This window comes from Gymnoscopelus braueri (assembly GCF_963280865.1).
Source record: "Gymnoscopelus braueri genome assembly, chromosome: 15".
Lineage (NCBI taxonomy): Eukaryota > Metazoa > Chordata > Actinopteri > Myctophiformes > Myctophidae > Gymnoscopelus > Gymnoscopelus braueri.
This window is the reverse complement of record NC_137620.1, coordinates 46,903,192-46,930,691: the sequence shown is the minus strand read 5'-3', so window position 1 is coordinate 46,930,691 and position 27,500 is coordinate 46,903,192. Positions and strand designations below refer to the sequence as shown.

The following is a 27,500-nucleotide window of genomic DNA, read 5'->3' as shown; positions in this document are numbered from 1 at the left end:
CATAAAATAAATATTGAGAATCACTTTACTAGAACACTTTTTCTTCTTTTTGAATAACAGGTGATGAAATGTTACTGGACAAAAATAGACACTTAAAGAGAGAATAAACCTGGGCTATTATATATAAATAAATATTTATATAACTAATAATATTTATATATGTGTTATGTTTATATATATATGCTATGATATAAATCAGCCTGTAGGCTGTTATTCACAGGTCATGGTGACCTGTGAATAACAGCCTACAGGCAGCTTGGGGACACAACTCTTTAGGAGACGTTTTGCACTCTGCTCTCTACACCTTCCAAACTGTGTGTGTGTGTGTGTGTGTGTGTGTGTGTGTGTGTGTGTGTGTGTGTGTGTGTGTGTGTGTGTGTGTGTGTGTGTGTGTGTGTGTGTGTGTGTGTGTGTGTGTGTGTGTGTGTGTGTGTGTGTGTGTGTGTGTGTGTGTGTGTGTGTGTGTGTGTGTGTGTGTGTGTGTGTGTGTCCCATCTCCACAGAAGCTACAGGAACGTGACTCTAAACAGGAAGGATAGCTGTAATTAACTCTTTCAGTGCCACAATACGTCAAATACGTCATGAGGCCTGACGCCCCGTGTGCCACACTACGTCAAATACGTCATAAAAAAAAATCTTTTTTTTTTTGCTCAGAACCCAAGATATGATGATTTGAAGATTTGCTGCTCCATTCACTTCTTGTTTAACTTTTGACTGAAAAAGGCTGTATCTCGGCTCCTAAGCACTTTTTTTTTACAATTAATTTTGGTTGTGGCACTCAGAACCAAAATTCCATAAATAAGCATGGCACTGAATGAGTTAAAGACACAAATCAACTGTTTTGTCTTGAGTAGGAAACACATTGAAGGACTGCAGTTAACATTTCTAGAGATACAGTATATACCCTACATAAAATGTTACATACATTCCTCATAAAAGTAAAAGTACCTTCTTATCCCTGCATGTACATGCACTACATGCATGTACATGTACGTACATGCACGTACATGCACGTACATGCACTACATGCACGTAAGGAAGGAATGTGTAGGGACACCCTCACGATCCACGTGCCAGTGTGTGTTGGTTCCCACAGCACTAGTTCGACTGTCTGAAAGCCTCATGTTGTCATTGGGGGTCCGTGGCCAAATACACATCATTTTGGGGGTCCTTGACATGAAAAAGACCGAGAACCACTGACACTATAGCGACATTTTTGTAGAATCCCCCAGAAGCAAAGATTTGAGTTACAAATGTTTGCTTAAAAAATATGTGTATATTCAAAGATTTGCACAAATTGTAACGATAAAAATAAATAAAAATGCAGATCTACAAGCTCATATCGTGGCAGCCTGTATATCTGCTGTTTTTGAATAGCCAAAGACATCTAAAATGACAGGGCTGCTGTCTTCTCACTCACACCCCCCCCCCCCCTCATACAGATGCTTGTTGGTAATGCTCGGCTATTTTCAAATGTCTGAAATATATATACTGTAGGTCTGAAGTAATGTTTTATAACAATAATCACATTCTACAAAGTAACTAGTAACTAAGGGTTTCAAATTATTGTAGTGGAGTAAAAGTATAATATTTGCAAGTAAAAATACCTCAAAATTGTACTTAAGTATAGTGCTCGAGTAAATGTACTTAGTTGCTTTACACCTGTGGTTTTCAACCAGTGGTCCGGGGACCACCAGTGGTCCTTGAGGGAGTGCCAGGGGGTCCCCAGCAAAATTAGTTAATATAGCGTCACAATCATTTTTAACCACTTATGCTTTGGCTATTCAAAAATAGCAGATCTACAAGCTCATAGCGCGGCACCGAGTGCCGCGCTATGAGCTTGTAGATCTGCTATTTTTGAAAAACCTTGAAAAAGTGTGCATATCTTTGAATATTCATATTTTTTTAAAGCGAAAATTAACTGATATTTTGCACAGCACCCATCCAGATGCTTGTTGGTAACACGTTCATCCAGGGTGGTGATGTGTTCTTCTGCACGTAGCGTTCTGTCGTAGCACCCATACATTTCCTAGGAGTTCTAAACGGTGCATGTGGTCAGTTTAATGCAAATGTTCTTATGGGTGCTGTGCTGATGCAACGTGTTGCCATGTCGGTCACATAGCAACACGCAGTATAGTGACAGTTCATTAACCCTTTCATACCGAGGAACGCATCAGTGTAACCACTTTTATACCATTATTTTATACTTTGGCCATTAAAAAAAAATGGCAGATCTAAATGGTAAATGCTGCATTTATATAACGCTTTGATCCAACGCGCTTTACATAGATTGTGCGTTACATTCACCCATTCACACACACATTCACACACATTCACACACACACACACACACACACCGATGACAGAGGAAACCATGCAAGGCACCAACCTGCTCGTCGGGAACAATCAGGGGTTCAGCGTCTTGCTCAAGGACACTTCTACACTGACTCTGGGGGAGCCCGGGATCGAACTGGGAACCTCACGGTTCCCACCCGGCCCGCTCTACCCCTGAGCCACTGCCGCCCCGATCTACAAGCTCATAGTGCGGTACAGAGTGCCGTGCTATGCTAAGCTTGTAGATCTTCTATTTTTTTTTTTTATATTTAAAAATATCATATAAGAAAGAGGTAAATATAGTGAAAATAGCTGCTCTACGTACATGCTTGTAGATCTGCTATTTTCACAATATGTATCTGTGGAACCGAGTCAAAATAAATGTAATGCCTCAACTCTTACAATTCCAAGTGCTTGTCAGGGGGGGGGGGGGGGGGGGGGTCCCCAGTTTAAATATGATTTTTTTCTTTTTTGGGGGGGGAGGGGGTGTTTTGATTATTTTGGGGGGTCACAGCCTGAAAAGTTTGAGAACCACTGGTATTGTGTGTGTGTGTGTGTGTGTGTGTGTGTGTGTGTGTGTGTGTGTGTGTGTGTGTGTGTGTGTGTGTGTGTGTGTGTGTGTGTGTGTGTGTGTGTGTGTGTGTGTGTCTCTGTGTGTGTGTGTGTCTCTGTGTGTGTGTGTGTCTCTGTGTCTCTGTGTGTGTGTGTGTGTACGTTCCTCCCCTGTTAACCCTGTCCATGCTGTGCTGTGTTTCTCAGGAGCCTAACAGCGGGCCCCCCACCCTGATCACCCTGAAGGTGGACCCTGATGGCTTCTTCCTGTACTGGACCGGTGGAAGCAACATGGTGAGTACACACACACACACACACACACACACACACTGACACACACACACACACACACACACACACACACACACACACTGACACACACACACACACACACACACAGCCTGCTGCTGCTGTGTGCCTCACAGACAGTCAGTCGTGTAAAGCTTCATTTGCCGTATATCAGACCTACAAGCTCACAACACGTCGCAACGCGCCACGTTGTGAGCTTGTATGTCTATTGCTATTTTCGATACGCAACAACACCGCCATACAGCGAAGCACAAATGAAGCTTTACACAGCTGACTGCATCAACTAATCAGCGCTGCGTACGGGTGGTTCGCTCGGGTGTTGATAAACAGAACCCGGGGTCTCGTAGTGATAGAATCTGAACCAAGCCGGACCCAAGTGACAAAAATAAAACCCGTCAAAACCCAAACTCGTATGGGTCGTGGATATTATACGAGCAAGCACAGTGTCTGTCTGTCTGTCTGTCTGTCTGTCTGTCTGTCTGTCTGCAATGGATGAGTGGTGAAAGTTGGTGACACACATTGCAGGCAATGCAATGGACCCTTCGCTAAGCCCCACCCACTCCACTCTGGTGGTGCGAAGTTAGTCACACCCAGGCCTGGCAGCGCCTGGCACTCTCTGCTTCTCACCCATTGACTTGCATGTTAAATGACGGCTTTTCCCCTTAAAAATGCAGTAGGCTATGCACTGGACAAATGTGCATGGCATTATTTCAATAAACTAAAAACATGGGAAATGTTAGAGGGAGTAATAGCCATGGATACACGACGGTCGTCTGTCTCGACCGTCATGGATGAACTTCAACCTGGTGTTTGCACTTTCTTCATTTATGGCCCGTACATCTACAGAAACGTTCATATAAAGTGCTTATCCCATGGCCACGGATGTTACATTTATGTACGGGCTCTCAAAAGTACCCGTATCATCCGTATTGTTCAATAAAAAGCATTTTAATCTGATCAGTGGCCATTTTCTCCATATACTTTCAACCAAGCGACCCTATCGGTTGGTAGGTGTATTGCACTCTGATACATTATAACTCTATGAGAAAATGGCCACCGATCGGATTAAAATGCTTTTTATTGAACAATACAGAATATACGGATACTTTTGAGAGTCCCGTGCATCATTTTAACATCCGTGGCCATAGGGTAAGCAATTTATATTTGAAATCAGAACGTTTCTATAGATGTACGGACCGTAAATGGAGAAAGTGCAAACACCAGGTTGAAGTTGATCCATGACTGTAACGGGAGTTTTCATGTACCGCAGGGTAAGACTACAGTAGCAGTTAATAAATAGACGAACAAATGAATAAATATACTTTAACGTGCGGAATCCGAAACAGGCAGCGATGTGATTCTGAATTTTGTTATGATTACGGTGATTAGTGACACCACCTGGGCGAGTGAGTCGTGTAACTTTCCCGACGTTAAACTGTGTATGTGTTCAACAACACAACCATGCAGCCTTGCAGTTTAAACGCAGATTTCAGCTTGGGAAAATAACCCTCCAACGGTTTTGGGTACGTGGAATCTGTTGCTGCCTGGTTCATAGTCATTAGTCACCATTGCGTTATCGTGGTATTATTCCTGTTCTTGCTATTATGTTGCAAATTATTGTGTGTGTGTGTGTGTGTGTGTGTGTGTGTGTGTGTGCGGGTGAAATAACACTGACAGCTATGGCAGGTGACGAAAGCTTGCCAGACCTGTGCCAGGCTAACAACGGTTTCTAAGCTGGCATTGGACAATCGCTTTTGGGGTGGGGTTTAGCGAAGGGTCCATTGGTGACACGCGCACGCACGCACACACACGCACACGCACGCACGCACGCACGCACGCACGCACGCACGCACGCACGCACGCACGCACGCACGCACGCACGCACGCACGCACGCACGCACGCACGCACGCACACACACTCTGCTGTCCGGTCCTAAGTGCACAAATGACATCAACATCAACTCTAGTTAAGGACGTTAATGACGTTTGTGCAACGTCTCAAATATCTGACTGACTGACTGACTGGCACACATTAACTCTATCAATTCACTCTCTCTCTCTGTCTGTCTCTGTGTCTCTCTCTCTCTCTCTCTTTATTGACATGAGAAACATAATATGTTTACATTGCCAACGCGAGTGTGAAAATGAAGCTATCGAAACTAAGAAATGTACAGTATGTATGAAGACATGTGTTGACATAGCTGTGTGGCATGCAACTTTGCAATCTCTCTCTCTCTCTCTCTCTCTCTCTCTGTATCTCTCTATCTCTCTCTCTGTATCTCTCTATCTCTCTCTCTCTCTGTCTCTCTCTCTCTCTCTCTCTCTCTCTCTACATATCATGTTATCTGCTCCAGCATTTCACTCTTCCCAGATGTCATCCCTCTCTCCGTTTCTCTCCCTCCCTCTCATCTGTCTGTTCCGTTCTACACTCTCATGTTCACTGGATGGTTGTTTCCACACACACACACACACACACACACACACACACACACACACACACACACACACACACACACACACATGCACGCTTACAGGTGGCTAGCCTTGCCGTAGAGCCAACAGTGCCGCGCTATGAGCTTGTATATCTATTATTTCTCAATAGCAAAGTATCAAATAATGGTTTAAGTGGTTACACAGATGCCTTCCCGGTGTGAATGGTTTAAACTCTTTCGACGTGACTTTTAGAAGTTTGTGGATTTGTGTTTATTTTGCTCCATGTCTAACATGGAGACAGACAACATATGTGACATGTTAAAACATGTCCAACATATAAATAGTCTAAAGACACAGAGATTGAGATGTTTTATTGCAATTTGAGTGCTTTTTGGAGTGAACAGTTAATGTTCACCATAATAACAAAGCTCAAATAGCCAATCTAGAAGCTACTGTAGCACAGTGCGTTGTGACACAACGTGGTAGCTTGTAGATCGGCTATTTTTTGCTTTTTGTCACCATGAAGTGCAGTACAGCTATATAGGTCTTATAAAGAGATAGTTTACTTTCAAACATCCGTCCTTTGGTTCTGGTGAATGATATTGTCCTTCTAATGCGTGAGGGGGCTGTGTTTTTACAATGACTTTTTTCATAGTTTCTTTATTATTCTTTAAGAAAATGTAAAAATAAAATAAAAAAAATTAGAAGGACAATATCAGTCACTAGAACCAAGGACAGGGGTTTTCAATGAATCTAACATGGTTAAAATGGAGTTTGAAGTTACAATGGGTTTGTATAGGAAGGGGGCGTGTCTGATAAAATGAATATCAAATATCTAAATACTGAATCGAGCAACTAATAAACTGTGTGTGTGGTTAAACACAGAAGTCTGAGTAGACCATACAATGACCCCAGACATGTTTGAAAGTGAAATATCACTCCATCTATCACTCTATCCTCTGTCTAGCACTCCCTTCTATCACTCCATCCTGTGTTCTCTCTCTCTCTCTCTCTCTCTCCCTCCGTTATATCAGTCCGTTCCGTGTTCTCTCCCTCTCCTGTGGCCTCTGTATGTCCATTAATCTATCCCTCAATTATTCTTTACTCTCCTTCCCCCCATCCTGTGATGTCTGTGTTGTCTCATTCTGTCTGTCTGTCTGTCTGTCTGTCTGTCTGTCTGTCTGTCTGTCTGTCTGTCTGTCTGTCTGTCTGTCTGTCTGTCTCTCTGACACTGTATGTCTGTCTCGCTCTCTCTCTCTCTCTCTCTCTCTCTCTCTCTCTCTCTCTCTCTCTCTCTCTCTCTCTCTCTCATAAGGCATGTGTCTCTCTCTCTCTCTCTCTCTCTCTCTCTCTCTCTCTCTCTCTCTCTCTCTCTCATATAAGGCATGTATGGTATGTCATGCATGTTGATCTATCCAGACAGACAGTGTTGTCTCATACTGTAATGAACATGTGTGTGCATGCCCTGATGGAAAGAAACCAAGTAACCGAGTACTTTTACTTGAGTACAGTACAATTATGAGGTACTTTTAAGTAATGTGAAGGTACTTTACTATTTCATTGATATGTTATACTTCTACTTCTTCTAAGTCAGAGGCAAACATTGCACTTTTTACTGCAGATTTTTCTTGTTGTTGAACAAAACATGCATTAAATGAGTAGTTCACCTAAAAATACAATACAATACTATGGACGATGGAGGTCGGACGAGGTAGGTATGTAGGTATGTAGGTATGTAGGTTGGTTGGTTGGCAGTTAGGTAAGTAGACACTAGACAGTCAATGAATTCTGGGTCATGTGTTTGCATGTGTTCGTCTGTTTGAGTGCCGGGAAACAAACACACACACACACACACACACACACGCACACAGACACACACACACACACACACACACACACACACACACACACACACACACACACACACACACACACACACACACACACACACACACACACACACACACACACACACACACACACACACACACACACACACACACACACACGTGCACACATGGTGATGTAATTTGTTAAAATGTGGAATTAAAATGTGCGCGTGCTTTTGCGCGCGTGTGTGTCTGTGTGTGTGTGCATGTGTCTGTGTGTGTGTGTGTGTGTGTGTGTGTGTGCGTGTGTGTGTGTGTGTGTGCATGTACACATCTACAGTAGTGGGACAGTAGGACGTTGGTAGCCTGAGGTTCATACGTGACACAGTTCTCTGACAGAGTTAGACTCTCTGCTCTTAAAGAAAGACGACCAGCAGCACACTGACTGTGTGTGTGTGTGTGTGTGTGTGTGTGTGTGTGTGTGTGTGTGTGTGTGTGTGTGTGTGTGTGTGTGTGTGTGTGTGTGTGTGTGTGTGTGTGTGTGTGTGTGTGTGTGTGTGTGTGTGTGTGTGTGTGTGTGTGTGTGTGTGTGTGTGTGAGCACTCAAATTCTTTACCTGAGGAAAAGTATCAATACCACAATGTAGAAATACTCAATGTTGGAAGTAAAAGTCCGGAATTGAACATTTACTCGAGTAAAAGTACAAACGTATTGGTGTCAAAATATGCTTAAAGTACCAAAATTCATCATGCAGAATGTCCCGTTTCAAGTTTTCAAATGTATAAAACATAGCAGATCTACATGCTCACAATGCGTGAGCTTGTAGATCTGCTATTTTCAAATGGCCCGAAATGTACATAGGGCTGAAGTGGTTAATGTGTGTTTCGTAATAATAATCAAAATCTACAAAGTAACTAGTAACTAAAGTTTCCAAATAATTGTAGTTGAGTAAAACGTACAATATTTTCCTGAGATGTAGTGGAGTAGAAGTAAAAGTACCAAAAATTGCACATACTCAAGTGCAGTACTTGAGTAAATGTACTTAGTTACTTTCCACCACTGCCATCTGGTTCCATGGGTATACGCTCTCAGAGGTAAGGGAACAGTGTGTATTTGACAGTGATAGTCATTACAGTGAGTTAGTTACATACTGTAAGGTACAAAGGTTCCATCCACTATCATGTCTATATAAGGCTGAAGACAATGGCCCTACAGTATAGATAAACACATTCCTCTGTTTATTACACCTATGAGCCAGAGAACATTATTACACCCTACAGTATCAGTGGTGTGAAGTACTTTGACTTTACTGGAGTATTTCCACTACATCTCAGAGGCAAATATTGTACTTTTACTCCACTACAATTATTTGACAACTTTAGTTACTTTGTAGATTTAGATTATTATTAAAAAACATACATTAACCACTTCAGCCCTTTTATTTACATTTCGGCCATTTGAAAATAGCCGATCGACAAGCTCACAATGCGTCGCGATGCAACGCATTGTGAGCTTGTAGATCTGCTATTTTCAAAATATTTTTTTTGGGTGGGCTACATTTGAAAACTTGTGAAATGGGACATGCCGCTTCGCGGCGCGTTGCGAACTTGTGCATCTGCTATTTTCACTACAACTTAAATGTCTAATTTTATTAATGGAAATTATTGTATTTATTTTATTTACGAAATGATTTACTTAATATGTTTGAATTCATGCAATTGTTCTATCTCTTATCAAGTATAGTTTTCCTTTTTTCCCCCTCCCCAAACAATAATTTGTGTGATAGACAACCCAGCTTCTATACCAGTGTTAATTTTGACAGCAAAGTCAAAGTCTTTTGAATATAATTCCATTTAGTTTTAGTCATATTTTAGTCATTCTGAAATGTTTTACTTTTTGCCTGTTTTAGTCGACTAAATATCATAACATTATAGTCGACTAAATCTACAGTTGATTTAGTCGACTAAAATGTATGTTGTCGGTGCCTTGGTGGCGTCATAATGGCAGATTTTTTCGCTTGGTTGCATGCTGAAAATAGCAGATCTACAAGCTCACAACGCGTCGCAGTGCGACGCGTTGTGAGCTTGTAGATCTGCTATTTTCAGAGCGCAACACCCCGAGCACAACCAAACATAAACTGACTTGTCTTTTAGTTCTACTGGATCTCTTCTCCACTAGTTCCCTCACTAACATTTTAGTCTAGTTTTATTTGTTGACGAAATTGTCAGTATATTTAGTCTTAGTTTTAGTCATCATAGCTTAGTTTTTATTTAGTTTTCATCAGTGAAAAAAGGTTGTCGACCAACATTTTTCATAGTTTCATAGTTTTAGTTGAATAAATCAACACTGTTCTCTACCCTACGATCACGGAGTGTGTCTTTTTATCTCCGTTTGAGCGAGTTGACCCTGAGGGAGTTCCATGGTTCTGTGGTTGGAGAGAGAACCAGGACAGCACAGATATCCTGCTATTATTACTGATTATAATTAATACGGCTTCATAATTAATAGAGTTTTTTTTTACACTGATGATGCTACGGCTAATTCTGGACCCATGATGGAGCCCACTTCTCTTCTTAGAGGCTCCCAACATGTTTTACATGGCATACAGTATTCTGTCTATCTCTCTCTCTCTCTCTCTCTCTCTCTCTCTCTCTCTCTCTCTCTCTCTCTCTCTCTCTCTCTCTCTCTCGCTCTCTGTCTCCACTCTCTGACCTGACCTCAGAGGTCAAATGTCAACCAGAGGTTAACCCATTAAAGGACAGACTCCTGGCTTTATATTAATTTGAGCTGTGATTTGGATTGATTTAGGGCCGGAGGAGTGGAGGCTGAACATTTTTAACTCCAAACTGTGCCTCTGGGGGTCCCTGGAAAAAACGTATTTTGAGAGGGGGGGTCCGTGGCCAAATTCATATCATTTTGACATGAATTTGGCACAGAGTGCCGCACTATGAGCTTGTAGATCTGCTATTTATTTTTTTATCGTGAAAGTTTTTGCAGATCTTTAAATATAATATGTATTTTTAAAGCGAACATTTGTAACTCAAATCTGTGCTTCTGGGGGTCCTTGGAAAACAACATTTTGAGATGGGGGTCCGCGGCCAATTACATATCTAAAAATGTTTTCTAAACAGTATGTTGCTATATCAGTGTTGCTCAAACTTTTTCATGTCAAGGACCCCCAAAATGATATGTATTTGGTCGCGGACCCTCATCTCAAAATATTTTGTTCCAGGCACCCCCCAAGAAGTACTGATCGACGTTAAAAATGTTCGCTTTAAAACATAAATTACGTACATTCAAAGTTCCCACGATAAAAAAAAATCATGAGCTATGAGCTTGTAGATCTGCTATTTTTTGAATAGCCAAAGACATCTTAAAATGACACAGATGGGTTCCCGGTCTTATTGTATTAAGAAATGACTGGTTGTGTTGAAGTGTAGGATAATATGGGTGTCTCTGCAGACAGAGCGTTGTGTTGAAGTGTAGGATAATATGGATGTCTCTGCAGACAGAGTGTTGTGTTGAAGTGTAGGATAATATGGGTGTCTCTGCAGACAGAGTGTTGTGTTGAAGTGTAGGATAATATGGGTGTCTCTGCAGACAGAGGTGTTGCGTTGAAGTGTAGGATAATATGGATGTCTCTGCAGACAGAGCGTTGTGTTGAAGTGTAGGATAATATGGATGTCTCTGCAGACAGAGGTGTTGTGTTGAAGTGTAGGATAATATGGATGTCTCTGCAGACAGAGCGTTGTGTTGAAGTGTAGGATAATATGGATGTCTCTGCAGACAGAGTGTTGTGTTGAAGTGTAGGATAATATGGGTGTCTCTGCAGACAGAGTGTTGTGTTGAAGTGTAGGATAATATGGGTGTCTCTGCAGACAGAGCGTTGTGTTGAAGTGTAGGATAATATGGATGTCTCTGCAGACAGAGTGTTGTGTTGAAGTGTAGGATAATATGGGTGTCTCTGCAGACAGAGCGTTGTGTTGAAGTGTAGGATAATATGGGTGTCTCTGCAGACAGAGGTGTTGGATGACTTGGCCCACTTTATACCGTCTCTAGTCAAAGTCATGCAAGGACATGAAGACACCTGTTTCTGACCCAGAAAAACATCACTTCAGACGGTGAGCAAGTTACATCTGACTCCTGGGAAAAAGAAGGAGGCTGGAGAGTTCCTCGTGTAAAAAAGACAAAAAAAAAGAAGACACTTTTATACGTTGTCCTCCATTTAGGACACTCAGACATGAACACACACACACACACACACACACCCACACACACACACACACACACACACACACCCACACACACACACACACACACACACACACACACACACACACACACACACACACACACACACACACACACACACACACACACACACACACACACACACACACACACACACACACACACACACACTGAATGAAAAACATTTTGTAAATGTTGAATTATGAAACTCTTAAAGGGATAGTTCAGGAAAAAAAATCTTCTATGGACCAGTCACCCCATGGAATGGAGACTTGAATTCATAATATGTTTTAGTTTTTGTGTCATTTCTAAGCCAATAATTTGATGACCAGCGGACCGGTAGGCAGCGGTTCCGGTAGGAGACACAAAGGACACAAAGCTCTCCTACCAGAACCGCTACCGGTCATCAAAAATGTTCAAGATTTTTCAAAAAATAAATAGCAGATCTACAAGCTGGTAGCGCGGCACCCGGTGCCGCATTTTTGAATGGTTAACATGAATCCAATAGTGTAGGGGTCCCTGCTTCATCTCTCTCTCAGCTAAGGGGTCCCTGCTTCATCTCTGTCTCAGCTAAGGGGTCCCTGCTTCATCTCTGTCTCAGCTAAGGGGTCCTTGGCCTGGAAAACGTTGAAGACCCCTGCCCTCCTGTCAGCTGTCTCTCTCTCTGGTGTTTCTCCTGAGTTGTCTACATCCTCCTCTCCTCTCCTGCTCCTCTCATCCTTCCTTTCCTGTCGTTTTTCCATCATTCGTCTCCATCCTTCATTCCTGTGTCACCTGTTTAACACAGAGCTCTTCCTCTGTCTTATCAACAGTCTGTCACTCCATCTGTCTCTCTCTCTCTCTCTCTCTCTCTCTCTCTCTCTCTCTCTCTCTCTCTCTCTCTCTCTCTCTCTAAATAGTGACCGGCTTTGACACTTCCCGCCTTTCCTCTCCTCTGTCCGTCCATCCATCAGTTTCTCTCTTTCTCTGTCTCTCTCTCCTTCTTTCTCAGTTCCATCTCAGTGTTTGGCCTCTCTCCTTTTTTGTATCATATTTTGAGTTCCTGGTCGCAAGAGCTTCGATGTGTGTGCGTGTGCGTGTGTGTGTGTGTGTGTGTGTGTGTGTGTGTGTGTGTGTGTGTGTGTGCGTGTTAAGGCTGCAACTAACGATTAATTCCATAATCGATGAATCGTCGTTTTTTTTAACGATTAATCGATTAATCGGATTATCGCACTTATTTAGCAATTACCTTATAATTTAGATTTTAGGTTGTTTTAGCATGTTCTATCTAACAATAAAGACAATACAGATGAATAATTAATTAAAAAGTACATGTTATACAATTTTGCTCAGCTGCTGATTAAGCTACTACCCATAAAATACATATCAAAATAAATAAAAGCCACCTTATGGTACCTTTTATCTTCTTCTGACTCCTTGATTTGATTAAAACATTTTTTTTTCGATTATCGATTATCAAATTCGTAATTAGATTTGATTAATTTAGTAATCGATTTTTAATCGATTAGTTGTTGCAGCCTTAGTGCGTGTGCGTGCGCGTGCGTGTGCGTGTGTGTGTGCGTGCGTGCGTGCGTGCGTGCGTGTGTGTGCGTAATTATTACATCATTGTCTCATCTGAAATATTTGAGTTATAGTGATTCAAAATAAAAAAATGATGACAAATATTGATCCATTTTTCAAAAATGTAGAAAAACAGCAGATCTACAAGCTTCTGGACTTCTAGATCCTAAAAGATCCTAAAAGGCAAAACGGAAATATAATTTACATGTTCAAAGAATTTGCTTGACAATTAATCATCAACTGTGTGTGTGTGTGTGTGTGTGTGTGTGTGTGTGTGTGTGTGTGTGTGTGTGTGTGTGTGTGTGTGTGTGTGTGTTTTCCTATAAAGCCTGAGTCAGTGTTGATAACAGTTAACTGTCAGTGACATGCAGACACACCCATCATGTAGTTTCCTGCTCTCTCTCTCCTCCATTCTCCCTTCAGTCTCTCTGATGCTCCATTATTTCCTGTCAGAGTGTTTATTCACATGCAACAGAACCAACTATGAGGAGTCATTGAGGACGTTCTTCATAGTAGTGCTTCCTCATCCCAGAACCCCAGCTTCACGTTTCAGCACGTTCGGCGGGCCAGCGTATTCTTGGTGCAATGCACGCCTATGTGGTCTAGAGTTCTCAACAGGCCTGAAAATTAAGGCCTGGCCCTAACTGGGCGAATAATTACCATAATTGTAGGCCCAAAAACCCGAGTCATTATGGGCTTAATGTCCTCAAAGTCACGCATTCAATACGCTTTGAACTGAGCAGATTAGACCTTCTGTTCCAGAGATAATGACCAAAACATATTGAAAACGGACACTTTAGCAGATTTTCTATATTTAAGTTCTGCCCATTTTCACCAGTTTTTCTCTTTTTATAACACGGGCTAGGAAGGTCAGACGGCGACAAACTAGATACCTGAGTAAAGTTCACTTTAAGCTGCATCCAACACATTTTTTTACCTATTCTTTCACGCAAATCTGAATTTTTAACTGTAATCTTTGCTTCTGTTGGGGTCCCTGTGGGGTCGGCGGCCAAATACATTTTGGGGGTCAAATACATATCTAAAAATGCGTTCTAAATCCTAACAGTATGTTTCTATATCAGCGGTGTTCCAACTTTTCCATGTCAAGGACCACTTTTCCCCCCCAAATGATATGTATTTGGCCACAGACCCCCATCTCAAAATATATTTTGTTCCGCCTACAGCTAATCCTCTGTGGTCTCTGTGTAGCTTCACTTCTCTGTCCTTATTTATACCTTTTTTCACACTCTTAACTGTTCACTACTTGCCCTTTTTTCCCTGTGGCTAATCCCTCCATCCATTTGTCTTCTCTCTGTCTCTGTCTCTGTCTCTGTCTCTGTCTCTCTCTCTCTCTCTCTCTCTCTCTCTCTCTCTCTCTCTCTCTCTCTCTCTCTCTCTCTCAGACAGCTGGTAGCCCTCAGGGTGACAAACTTTATTCTTCCGCAGAATATAAACGAAGCGATGACACTTCCTCTCCTCTGCACTCCATCTTTCTCTCTCTCTCTCTCTCCCTCTCTCTCTCTGCTTATCTCTCTCCCTCCCTCTCCCTCTCTCTCTCTGTCTGTCTGTCTATTTCTCTCAATTCAATTCATTTCAAAGCTGTATTGGCGTGAGAACGTACATGTTTACATTGCCAAGGAAAGCTTGGTATAGAGCTGTTGAAGCAAAAAGCTGCATTTTTTAGCAGTCACTTGGTATAAAACAGTTCTCTCTTTTTATCTCACTTTCTGTGTGTGTGTGTGTGTGTGTGTGTGTGTGTGTGTGTGTGTGTGTGTGTGTGTGTGTGTGTGTGTGTGTGTGTGTGTGTGTGTGTGTGTGTGTGTGTGTGTGTGTGTGTGTGTGTGTGTGTGTGTGTGTGTGTGTCTCTCTCTCTCTGTGTCTCTCTCTGTCTCTGTTTCTCTCTATCTGTCTCTCTATGTCTCCGTCTCTCTCCCTCCCTCTCTCTGTGTCTGTTTGTCACTTATCAGGGCATTTCCTCACTCTTTTATTTCCCTTGTCAACTTCTTCAACTTGCTTCTTAATTTGTTGCGAAAATACTTCTAATGTCTGTCTCTCTGTCTCTCTCTCTCTCTCTCTCTCTCTCTCTCTCTCTCTCTCTCTCTCTCTCTCTCTCTCTCTCTCTCTCTCTCTCTCTCTCTGTGAGCGTGGGAACAGGAAGTTATTCAGACAGGCATAAGGGGGTTCTGGGCGATCACAGTGCCCCCCCCTCCTCCCCCCTCGCTCCCCTTTCCTCTAAATTCTCTTCTCATCTTCTTTTAAACATCTGCATTACTTAAGTTACAAGAAGTAACACATTCATGTTAATGTGTATTTTAATACATTTAACCATAAACCCTTAGTTCTTAATACATCTGACCGCTGGCTCTGTACTTGGTCTGTTCTTTTTTCCTTCTACACCAAACCTCTTTGCCAAAAAATTGCCGATCTACAAGCTCACAACAACCTCGCATGTGAGCTTGTAGATCTGCTATTTGTTGGCTAATGTTTCCCTCAGAGTAGGGATGCTAGGGTTCATGTGGTTAATGTAAATCACACAAAGATTTGGAGGACCCCCCACTAGCGACTCTGAGGACCCCCTAGGGGTCCCGGACCCCCTGTTGAAGACCACTGCTATAGAGTGTTAGTTCAGTAACAGGAGTCTCCATGTCTCTACAGCTCTTTAATAAACAGAAAATACATTTACAGGTCAGGATACAGATTGTATCCAATCAGGATAGAGAACTCAGTCAGGATACAGATTAAACTAGTGGAATAGGAAGTGATGATGCTAGGACATTTTTAAACAACATTGGAACTATAAAAATGAAGCTGATGAATGGATACTCTCTAATGATTGGCTGGAATGGTGTCACCTACTGTACCTGAACATGTATTTTCTGTTTATTAACCCTTTAACTCATTCAGTGCCACATGACGTCTAAAACGTCATAAAAAAATAAAAAAAACTTTGTTGTTGTTCAGAACCCAAGATATCATGATTTGAAAATGTGCTGCTCCATTCACTTCTTGTTTAACTTCTTACTGAAAAAGGCTGTATCTCGGCTCCTGAGCACTTTTTTTTTACAATTAATTTTTGGCTCTGGCACTGGGACAACACAACCAGAAATAAGTCAGGCACTGAATGAGTTAAGACCTGAGGCGATTCTTAAAAATGTTTTCTAAATCCTAACAGTTTAAAAAAAAAAAAAACCAGCAGATCTACAAGCTCATAGTGCTGCACTCGGTGCCGCGCTATGAGCTTGTATATCTGCTATTTTTGAATAGCCAAAGAAATCTAAAGTGACACAGATGCGTTCCAGGTCTTAATAGGTTAAAGAGCTGGAGAGACATTTAGACTCCTGTTACTGAACAAACACTCTATTCTAAAGCAGTGGTTTTCAAGCTTTTTGGCGTCAAGGACCCCCGAATTGACACATATTAGCCCACTGACCCCTATTTGACAAGATATGCCAGGGACTCAACCATTTAGGTCAATCTACACTGTATCACCATCACCAGTGTTCATGGTTCCATTTGTACACTCTCAGAGTTACAGACACATAAGGGTCAATTTGGTTGCTAACTATTAATTTGGCTGGGGACCCCCTGGAACCCCCTCAAGGACCACTGGTGGTCCCCGGACCACTGGTTGAAAACCCCTGCTCTATAGCAATGATTACTATCATAATATACTGTAGAGCTTTAACCTTTAACATGTTTTTGGGGTTTTTAACCAGAAAATATAATTCTTTAACAATTATTTTACGTTTTTTTAATACATGTCACATCGTTGTTGCAGATGGAAACATTGTGTCTCCAAACAGTTACTTTTTGGGAAATGGAATAATATTTTTCAGAAATAGTGAAAATAGCAGAGCTTGTAGATCTGCTATTTTCACTACTTTTGTGCAACACTCTAGTTTGATGAAGTAAAATGTGTAAAATGTGACCTCACAAGTATATATATACACAGTACAGAAGAATAGAATAGAATATTTACATGATTAAAACTTTATTTCAAAATAAAAGTCTCCACACTAAAGCCAGAGTTCCAATGAACTAATGATGACAATGATAAATGAATGACATGTTTCAGTGTCAATATAACATCATTAAATGTAAGAAGTAACAATATATTTATATTTACAACACAAAGATCATCATTGATCTACTCTAGAATGATGAAGGACATTTACATCTATAAAAGGATTAAAAACATTATGTTTTACTTTTAATAACTTTACAGATTGAGATTAACATATAATCAACATGTAAATGAGGATGAATGGGGGAGGGGTCACAGTATATAAAGTCATTAAAATAAGACTCTTCTTTATCATTAACTACACATTAACAGCTTAAGTCCTATATACTTCATCATACAATGAATAACAAAAATAACTGATCTACAAGCTCAAAACACTCACTATTTTGATAAACTGTTATTTTCCTAAATAGGGGTTAATGTGGTTAAAGCATCAATAATTGCTCTACAATACAATCAAGTAATATTTATTATTGTGAAATTCATTACTATGCATAATGATTACTTTGACTTTTGCTGCTTTAAGTACATTTTCATCCTAATAGTTTTGTACTTTCACTTAAGTAAGCTTTTGAGTGCAGGACTTTTACTCACAGAGTATTTCAACACGGTGGTATTTTTACTTTTACTCAAGTAGAACACCTGAGTATTTCTTCAATCACTGGTACTTAACAGATTTTTATATCAATGGTTTCAGCATCACCAGCCTCTGCATATTATTGGTTAATTTCACTGCTGCTTACAGTTTTTGACAGCTGTTGTTGTTGTTGGTGTTTTAGTGCCTTTGTTGTTTCCATCTGACCCCCTGACCTCCCATAAGTCTGTGCCTGATAACATCCCAGAGAGACGTGTCTCTACTTGACAGATTTTAATATCAATGGTTTCAGCATCACCAGCCTTTCCAATAGAGAAATAAGGGTAGAGTTTGTCAGTGAAAGTGTCTTTATGAGTGTAGATGTGAGTCATGTCTTCAGGGTCGTAGAAGGACACCTCCCCCCTGTCATAGTCCAGCTGAACTCTGATCCTCTCAGGATTCATCTGCAGTGAGATGGTTTTACCACACACATTCTTATAGACACCATCCTGCTGATATAAACACCAGATTCCATATTCTGGTGAGGCATATGTCTCTCCCTTCCTGTCCACAGATTCTTTAGCCAAACCTATATTCCAGGCAGGATGGTCGCCAACCTCTACCTCCCAGCTGTGTTTTCCTGAACTGAAACCCTCTGAACCCAGAACATCAGCATGACAGGTGAACCTCTCTGGGTTGTCAGGAAGCTGCTGCTTTGTGTCTGTCCATCTCACACTGGTCAGGTCTTCAGACAGACAGAGCCATGGGGCTGCTGTGTTTGGGTCCAGAGTGACAGGAGTGAACTTGACCCTCTCCTTCATCTTCTCACAGACTGTGAAGCTCAGGTTTCCCAGGTGTTTGGTCACGTCTATCAGAGCTCCTGAGTTCAGCTGTGGATCTGACAGTGTACACTGGACTCTGGCGCTGGTCTGAGTGTGTTTATAACTGCTGAGAAATGACATGTTGTCTTTCTGCAGCTCTTGTTCTACAGCAGAGATGCTGTCTGAGAGAGAGGACATCTGCCCCTGAATGTTCTTCATCTCTCTGCTGACAGTCTTCTCCTTCTCCTCCTCTTCCTCCTTCAGAGCTGCCAGTCTGGCCTCGTCTTCCTCTTTCAGGAACTGTCTGAACTTTTCAAACTCATCTCTGATATGCTCCTCTGTGGCCTCCACCTGCTTCTTGTTGTGTGGAACCACTTCATCATTGTATGTAGTTTTTATGCTTTCGCATTTGGTCATCTTGTCCTTCAGAGTCCTGAGGTCAGACTTCAGTTGGACCTTCAGTTTGTTGACTGCTTGTTCTATAGGAACCAGCTTGTGACCAGGGTGGTGAGAGGAGTCACAGATACGACACACAGCTCTCTGTTCTTCCTCACAGAACAGTTGATGCTCCTCTGGATGTTCACAACTCAACACCGCCTCAGATGACTCAGTTTTCAGTCTCCCAACATAAGAGTCAGCTAATTCCTTCAGTTTAAAGTTAATAATGTCTTCCTTTGAATATTTTCTCTTGCAAGTGGGACAGTTCTTGTTTTTAGCTTGATCCCAGAAGTTTTTCAAACATTCACAACAGAAGCTGTGATTGCAGGTTAGAGTCACAGGATCTTTAAAAGTGTCCGAGCAGATCTTGCAAGTCAGGACATTGTCAACCAGAGCGAGTTTCTCTGCCATCTCTGTTGGATTGCAAAGTATCTTTAAATAGCAAGACTCACCAATTCACATTCCACTTCAACGTACTGTGGTTAATCCTTCAACTTCTGTATTGTTCAGTAGGAAACAAATGCTTTTCTTTCAAAGATAAAATCCAAAAACCGAAGAGATCGAACATGAATTATCACCTGGATGAAGTGGCAGTCAGAGTACAAAGTGTGAAACTATACACTGTGAGTAGGGTGACGTTGGTTAATATTTAATTGGAAGATGATAAACAATAAAAGATTAGATTGCTCTGGACAGGTTCAAGGTTCAATGGTTTTAAATGTTTTAGACACCTTTTTCATGACAAGGACCCCCAGGGACCCCCAGAAGCAATAATTTGAGTTAAAGATGTTGGCTTTAACCAAAATATGTATTCAAAGATTTGCACACATTTTCAAAATTAGCAGATCTACAAGCTCTATGAGCTTGTAGATCTGCTAATTTTTGAATAGCCAAAGAAATATTCAAATGACACACAGATGTGTTGTTCCTGGATTAAATGGCTTAAGGAGAACTCCTAGCGCTGTGGACCAGAGCTAGCCAGGGCCTCTATGAGGAGTTGTGTGTCATGATCCAAGAAATCCAGGGGGAAATGATGCTGATTTGAACATTTTGGGTTTTACTGTAGATTCTTCCATGGCCTACTGGGAGTGTGTGTGTATAAGTACAAGTTTCCCAGCAATTGAACTCTGTATGTACTGCATATAACAGGGGTGATGCAACTTTGATGATGCAGAGGGCCACTATAGTTCCACACTCACTCCAGAGGGCCACATTGCATATACTGTCTCTCTGTATTTTAACTTTTTTCGCCATTCTATGTCACACAAAAGTATATAAAATAGCAAAAATAGCCGATCTACAAGCTCAAAACGTGTCGCAGCGCGACGCGTTTTGAGCTTGTAGATCTGCTATTTTTTCTATTTTTTAATTGGAATAGTTTTGGTAGAGTTCTTTTATGCTATTTTAGAATTGGAATCCTGAAAAGTAACATTTTTATTTAATTTCAAATGCATTTAGTTATACTTTATGTTAACTTTATGAACTTAAATACAAATACATTGGACATAAAAAAGACAATACATTTTTAATACTAGTCATTAAGCTACTAATATAGACTGAAGTAATTAAAGCGGGTCATGTTTGCATGTTTGGAATCATAACAGCTGAAATCAATAATATAATCACTATTCTGATATTAACCTGCGGGCCGCAATAAGTGAAGGTGGGGCCGCATGTGGCCCTCGGGCCGCCAGTTCCCAATGTATGCTACTGTATATAACTACATGAATTAAACTTATAGATCTTTTATAAATATAAACAATATGCTGTCTGTATAACAGTGACATTCAGTGTCAGCACAAATGCTAATGTCTACTGGTTACTCTGTAAATGTGACACACACACACAAGCGCACACGCGCACGCACACACACACACACACACACGCACACGCACACGCACACACACACACACACACACACACACACACTGGGTGAGCATTGTGTGACACGTGTCCTGTGGATGGAGAAAGTGTGTGTGTCTGTGTGTGTGTGTGTGCAGGAAGTGCGTGTGTGTTTCTGGTGATAATGTAACTGTTTCCTCCGTTGTCCTCATTGTTCTTTTTTCCCCCGTCGCTTTCGCTTTTCTCTCCTTGACCCCGCCCACCCTTTGTTATCTGACCCCGCCCACCCTTTGTTATCTGACCCTGTCATGTGACCTCGTTGTTGTCGGGCGGAAACATTGCATGTCCTTTTTTTAATCATAATTTTAAAAACATTTTAAACTAGTGAAAATAGCAGATCTACAAGCTCACACCGCGTCACTGTGAGCTTATAGATCGGCTACTTTCACTACTTTTGTGTGACACTCTTTGTCTGATGAAGTAGGACGTTCATTTATCAATAAAAACGTAAAAAAGTTTAAATATAATGGAGATGTGAGGTTTCTGCCTGACAACACAGATATGAGACAAAGCCTAATGTCCCGCCCACGCGGTCACACACACACACACACACGCACACGCACACGCACACACACGCGCCAGACAGACACAGACACACACACACACACAACCAGTGGTAGAAAAAGTACTCAAATGTTTTACTTAAGTAAAAATATCAATACTGCAATGTAAAAATACTCTGTTACAAGTAAAAGCCCTGAATTAGTAAGTCCCATTTCACAGGTTTTCAAAAAATATATATTTTGAAAAGTAGCAGATCTACAAGCTCACAATGTGTGAGTGGTTAATGTATGTTTTTCAAATAATTACAGTGGAGTAAAAGTACAATATTTGCCTCTGAGATGTAAAAGTGCTGACATTTTTAAATACTCCAGTAAAGTAAAAAAAAATAATCTCAATATTGTACTTACGGTAAGTATAATACTTGAGTAAATGCACTTAAGTTACTTTACACCACTGACACACACAGACATGCACGTAACCACGTGTATAGACCTCCAGTTCCTGTATCTCATGCAGAAACTAAACTGTACAGTATCACACCCTGTGTGTGTGTGTGTGTGTGTGTGTGTGTGTGTGTGTGTGTGTGTGTGTGTGTGTGTGTGTGTGTGTGTGTGTGTGTGTGTGTGTGTGTGTGCGCGTGTGCGTGCGCGCGTACATACTGTATGATAAAAGTGTGATTGCTGTCACACAGCATAAATCCAGATCTTTCTCTGATAGTGTATAATGACCCACTTAAACCAGGCCTGTCAAACTGGCGGCCCAGATACAGCACGCAATGTGGTCCAATCCGGCCCAACGGAGGATTTTGAGAGAGAGTCTGTCTGTCTGTCTGTCTGTCTGTCTGTCTGTCTGTCTGTCTGTCTGTCTGTCTGTCAGACAGACATACAGACCAGTGTCCAGTAGTTTTGTTTATATTTTTAATGTTGTACAATGTGCATGCATTGTAATTCAGCGGTGTAAAGTAACTTAAGTGCATTTACTCAAGTACTGTATTTTCCCTTTACTGGAGTATTTCAAATTTTCTGTACTTTATGCTTCTACTCCACTACATCTCAGAGGCAAATATTGTACTTTTACTCCAATACAGTTATTTGAAAACTTTAGTTACTTTGTAGATTTTGATTATTAATACGAAAACATACATTAACCAATTCAGTGCGATATACATTTCGGCCATTCGAAAATAGCAGATCTACAAGCTCACAATGCATGTGAGCTTGTAGATCTGCTATTTTCAAATGGTTTTTATACATTTGAAAACTTGAAATGGGACATTCTGCATAATGAGTACTTTTACTTTTGGTACTTTAAGTACATTTTGATGCACATGCTTTTAAACTTTTACTCAAGTACATTTTGAATTCCGGACTTTTACTTGTTATAACAGAGTATTTTTACACTGCACGTATTGATACTTTTACTTAAGTAAGAAATTTCAGTTATTTTTCTGTCAGGTATGGTGACCTCACCTCCACGCCTCGCTCTGTTCCTCTCTGCTTACATGTAAACACGACGTGTGTGTGTGTGTGTGTGTGTGTGTGTGTGTGTGTGTGTGTGTGTGTGTGTGTGTGTGTGTGTGTGTGTGTGTGTGTGTGTGTGTGTGTGTGTGTGTGTGTGTGTGTGTGTGTGTGTGTGTGTGTGCGTGCGTGCGTGCGGGATATAGTATATTCCCCTCAGTTGACTTCTGTTTGTTTGTGCTTTGTGAGTCATTCGAGTCGACTTGTACAATTATGTATTATTTGATTGTTTGTGTGTGTGTGTGTTTGTGTGCGCATGCAAGTGCGTGTGTGTGTGTGCCACTGCACAATCTGTTTCCTGCAGGCTGTCATTATATGACACTTGATACCAGCTTGATTGGTCTGCAAATCTATCTAGCTCTGCTGATGCGTTAGACACACACACACACACACACACACACACACACACACTAAATAGCAGATCTACAAGCTCACACATTCTTTGTGTTTCCGGTTAGTTGACACTGGCGTTCAACTCAGTATAAATCAGGCATAACTCACAACCCTTAAAGTTAACCTCTAAATATCTGATCTTTAATCCTAACCCCTAAACCTGAATATATTCCTGGTTTTAAACCTATCTCTAAATCTCATTTTCCTCACGATGTCTATTACTCAAATGTGACCATACCTGTGTGTATATCTGGCCTCACAAGTATAGTAACACACACACAGTAACACAGACACAGAGATACATAGACATACAATGTATCGTCAGGCAGAAATCTCTTATCTCCATATTATAAATTAACGCCCTACTTGATCCATACTACAGCGTCACTCAAAAGCATTAAAACTAGCAGATCTACAAGCTCTCTCTCGCCGTGTTTAGAGCTTGCTATTTTTTTATTTGAATCCTGAAAAAGTAACAGTTTTGGAGGTTTCCAACTGACAGACACTCTGTGTGTGTGTGTGTGTGTGTGTGTGTGTGTGTGTGTGTGTGTGTGTTTATATATATATATACATATATATATACATATATATATATATATATATATATATATATATATATATACATATACATATACACATATACATATACATATACATATACATATACATATATATATATATATATATATATATATATATACATATATATATATATATTGCTCACAGTTTGTGTGAATGAATTGTTGGAGCATTTGACTCTCACAAGTTATTAATACAAGTACACACACACACACACACACACACACACACACACACTCACACACACACACACACACACTCACTCACTCACACACACACACACACACACACACACACACACACACACACACACACACACACACACACACACACACACACACACACACACACACACACACACACACACACACACACTTATGCAGACAGGCGTCATAGGAAAGGTGTGTCAGTGTGCTCATTGTGTTTTGATATTTGTCTAATGGGTCCAGAGTGAATGGCAGAGGGGACGAGAAAGGCCAGAGGAAAGGAGGGGAGAGGGAAGCAGAGAAAGAAAGGAAGGGAGGGAGGAAGGGAGGGAGGGGAAAGTGAGGATGGGCAGCTGGTCTCTAGTGGACAATTAATGTCATTTATGAGTTAAAGTGATAAATATAGCCATAAGCCATCAAGACCGGGAACGCATTATGTGTCGTTTTAAGATTTCTTTGGCTATTAAAAAAATAGCAGATATACAAGCTCATAGCGCGGCACAGAGTGCCACGCTTTGAAAATCTTTGCTCCGTTCTGGGGGGTCCCTGGAACAACACATTTTGAGATGGGGGTCCGTGGGCCAAATAGATATCTAAAAATGTTTTCTATATCATATTAGTGTGTTGCTATATCAGTGGTGCTCCAACTTTTCCATGTCAAGGACCCCCAAAATGATGTATTTGAATTTGGTAGAGGTGTCACGATATGCCTAATACACTATTCGATTGGCCTTCGATTTTTAGCTCACGATTCGCTTCAATATTTGATTTGTATTTAATTTAATTATCAGGACCTCAACGGAAACATGTCCGCAAGGACTTTTTTGGACGGACCTTTTAGACAAAAGTATTATAAATGTAACTGTGATGTTTACATTCTTTTTGTCTAATAAAAAAAAATCTACTCTTGAAAAGAAAAACACTCGTTTTTCAAGAAATAACTTTTATTTGAATAAGAATTATAAATGAGAATCTAGAATAATAAAATGTTCAACATAATAATATAAACTTTGGGTTTTATCAACTGTCATTGACATTTTCATATTCTTCTAAGAAGATTAGTTAACATTCTTTGATAAGTTAAGATTTTTTCCCATTCCAAGTGGCTATGACTGACTTCCAAAGTATGATTGCCCTGGGTAGACAAGAAAGGGAGGAAGGGAGGAGAAAGTGAGGATGGGCAGCTGGTCTCTAGTGGACAATTAATGTCATTTATGAGTTAAAGTGATAAATAGAGCCGTAAGCCATCAACCCGGCCTGGCGGAGATTGGCAGTAATCTGCGTTCTGAGGAAGAGCACAGCGTTCCTCTACTTAAGGCAGGCAATCGATTCTACATGGCCTAGCCCTTGATGGCTGTCATCTTTTTAGCGGACAGATGAGTTCCCTGTCTTAATGGTTTAATCTCATATCACACACCATATCCACTGCTGTAACTTTCACCTGCCTCTGCGAGGCGTTGTGAGCTTGTAGATCGTCTATTTATCTGTGGAAACGAGACAAACTAAATGTAATGTCTACAACTCCAAGTGCTTGTCAGGGTGGGGGAGGGGGGTCCCCAGTTCAGATATGATTATTTTGGGCGGTCCCCAGTTCGTTCAAATATGATTATCTAGGGGGGTCGAGGCCTGAAACGTGTGTATATATATAACTCAGGATTTAGAAACAGTGGTTATCAAAAAATAGCAGTGCCATGCTGCAAACTTGTGTTTTTTAAGATTTTTGAACAATCTTGGAAGTGTTTGAAACACACATCTTCTCTTCGGTCTGCGCGGTCAATCATGTTGGGGTTATCTTCATTTGACTTCATCAGGCCGTCTATGGACCACATGGTTCTGGGCAGCGGTGGAAAGTAACTAAGTACATGTACTCAAGTCCTGTACTTAAGTACAATTTTAAGGTGTTTGTACTTTACTGTAGTATTTACAATTTCCAATACTTTTACTTCTACTCCACTACATCTCAGAGACAAATATTGTACTTTTACTCCACTACAATAATTTGAAAACTTTAGTCACTTGTTAATTTGCAGGTATAAATTATCACATCATAAAACATAGATTAACCACTTTAGCCCTATTTTATAACTAGGCTATTTGAAAATAGCAGATCTACAAACTCACAACGCGTCACATTGCGACTCGTTGTGAGCCTGTAGATCTGCTATTTTCAAACATTTCAGTAGTTTTACTCGTGGTACTTTAAGTACATTTTGATACCAATACTTTTGTACTTTTACTCAAGTACATTTTGAACACCAGACTTTGACTTGTAACAGAGTACTTCTACATTGCAATATTGATACTTTTACTTAAGTAAAACATTTGAGTTCCACCACTGGTTCTGGGACCGTTGGTTCCCAAGGCTACTGCACTGTGACTGACACACGCGCGCGCGCGCACACACACACACACACACACACACACACGTGCACACGCACACATGCACGCACACACACACACTTAAGTGCAGAGTAGCTTCCAGCCTGCAGGCAGCTTATCACTGAATGATGAATGGGCTGACCATGCTGCAATGACTGGCTAAATATTACACACTACAATAACACACACACACACACACACACACACACACACACACACACACAGGCCAGGATATGCAAGGAATGTGCTCTCCGGGTCCAAGACGACCGACCTTCACACGTGAAGACACTCATACTTGTGTAGACACACACACACACACACACACACACACACACACACACACACACACACACACACACACACACACACACACACACTCACCCACGGTCTTACTCAATAGGATGTTTCTCAAGTCAGAACCTGTATGTGCCTGTCTGCTTACAACCGCCTCCCTAGACACGCACACTCACACTCACACACACACACACACACACACACACACACACACACACACACACACAGACACACACACAGACACACACACAGACACGCACACGCGCATCGTGAAGTTTCAACTGTATGTTGATTATTTTCGAATAAACTGTACTAAACACACACACACACACACACACACACACACACACACACACACACACACACACACACACACACACACACACACACACACACACACACACACACACACACACACACACACACACACACAAACACGTGTGGCTACAGTCTCAGAAAGTGCTGTGGCCAGTAAAGAAAACTATTAACTTACACACACACACACACACACACACACACACACACACACACACACACACACACACACACACACACACACACACACACGCTGGCGGTGGACTCGTTGGCTTGGTCTCCGGGG

The 27,500-nt window shown here is 41.2% G+C and overlaps 2 protein-coding genes across 2 annotated transcripts in view; one reads left to right on the top strand and one right to left on the bottom strand.

Annotated features, from left to right (window-relative positions):
• The window catches only part of plcb3 (phospholipase C, beta 3 (phosphatidylinositol-specific)), a gene marked incomplete at its 5' end in the record, with an annotated part of 132,364 nt that overhangs the window by 55,612 nt on the left and 49,252 nt on the right, over nt 1-27,500 (top strand).
• On the bottom strand, nt 18,022-19,536 carry LOC308102176 (zinc-binding protein A33-like; the record flags this gene model as incomplete). Its single annotated transcript, XM_080451776.1, has 1 exon — nt 18,022-19,536. One exon carries the CDS (start codon nt 19,534-19,536, stop codon nt 18,022-18,024), a length of 1,515 nt encoding a protein of 504 aa, XP_080307902.1.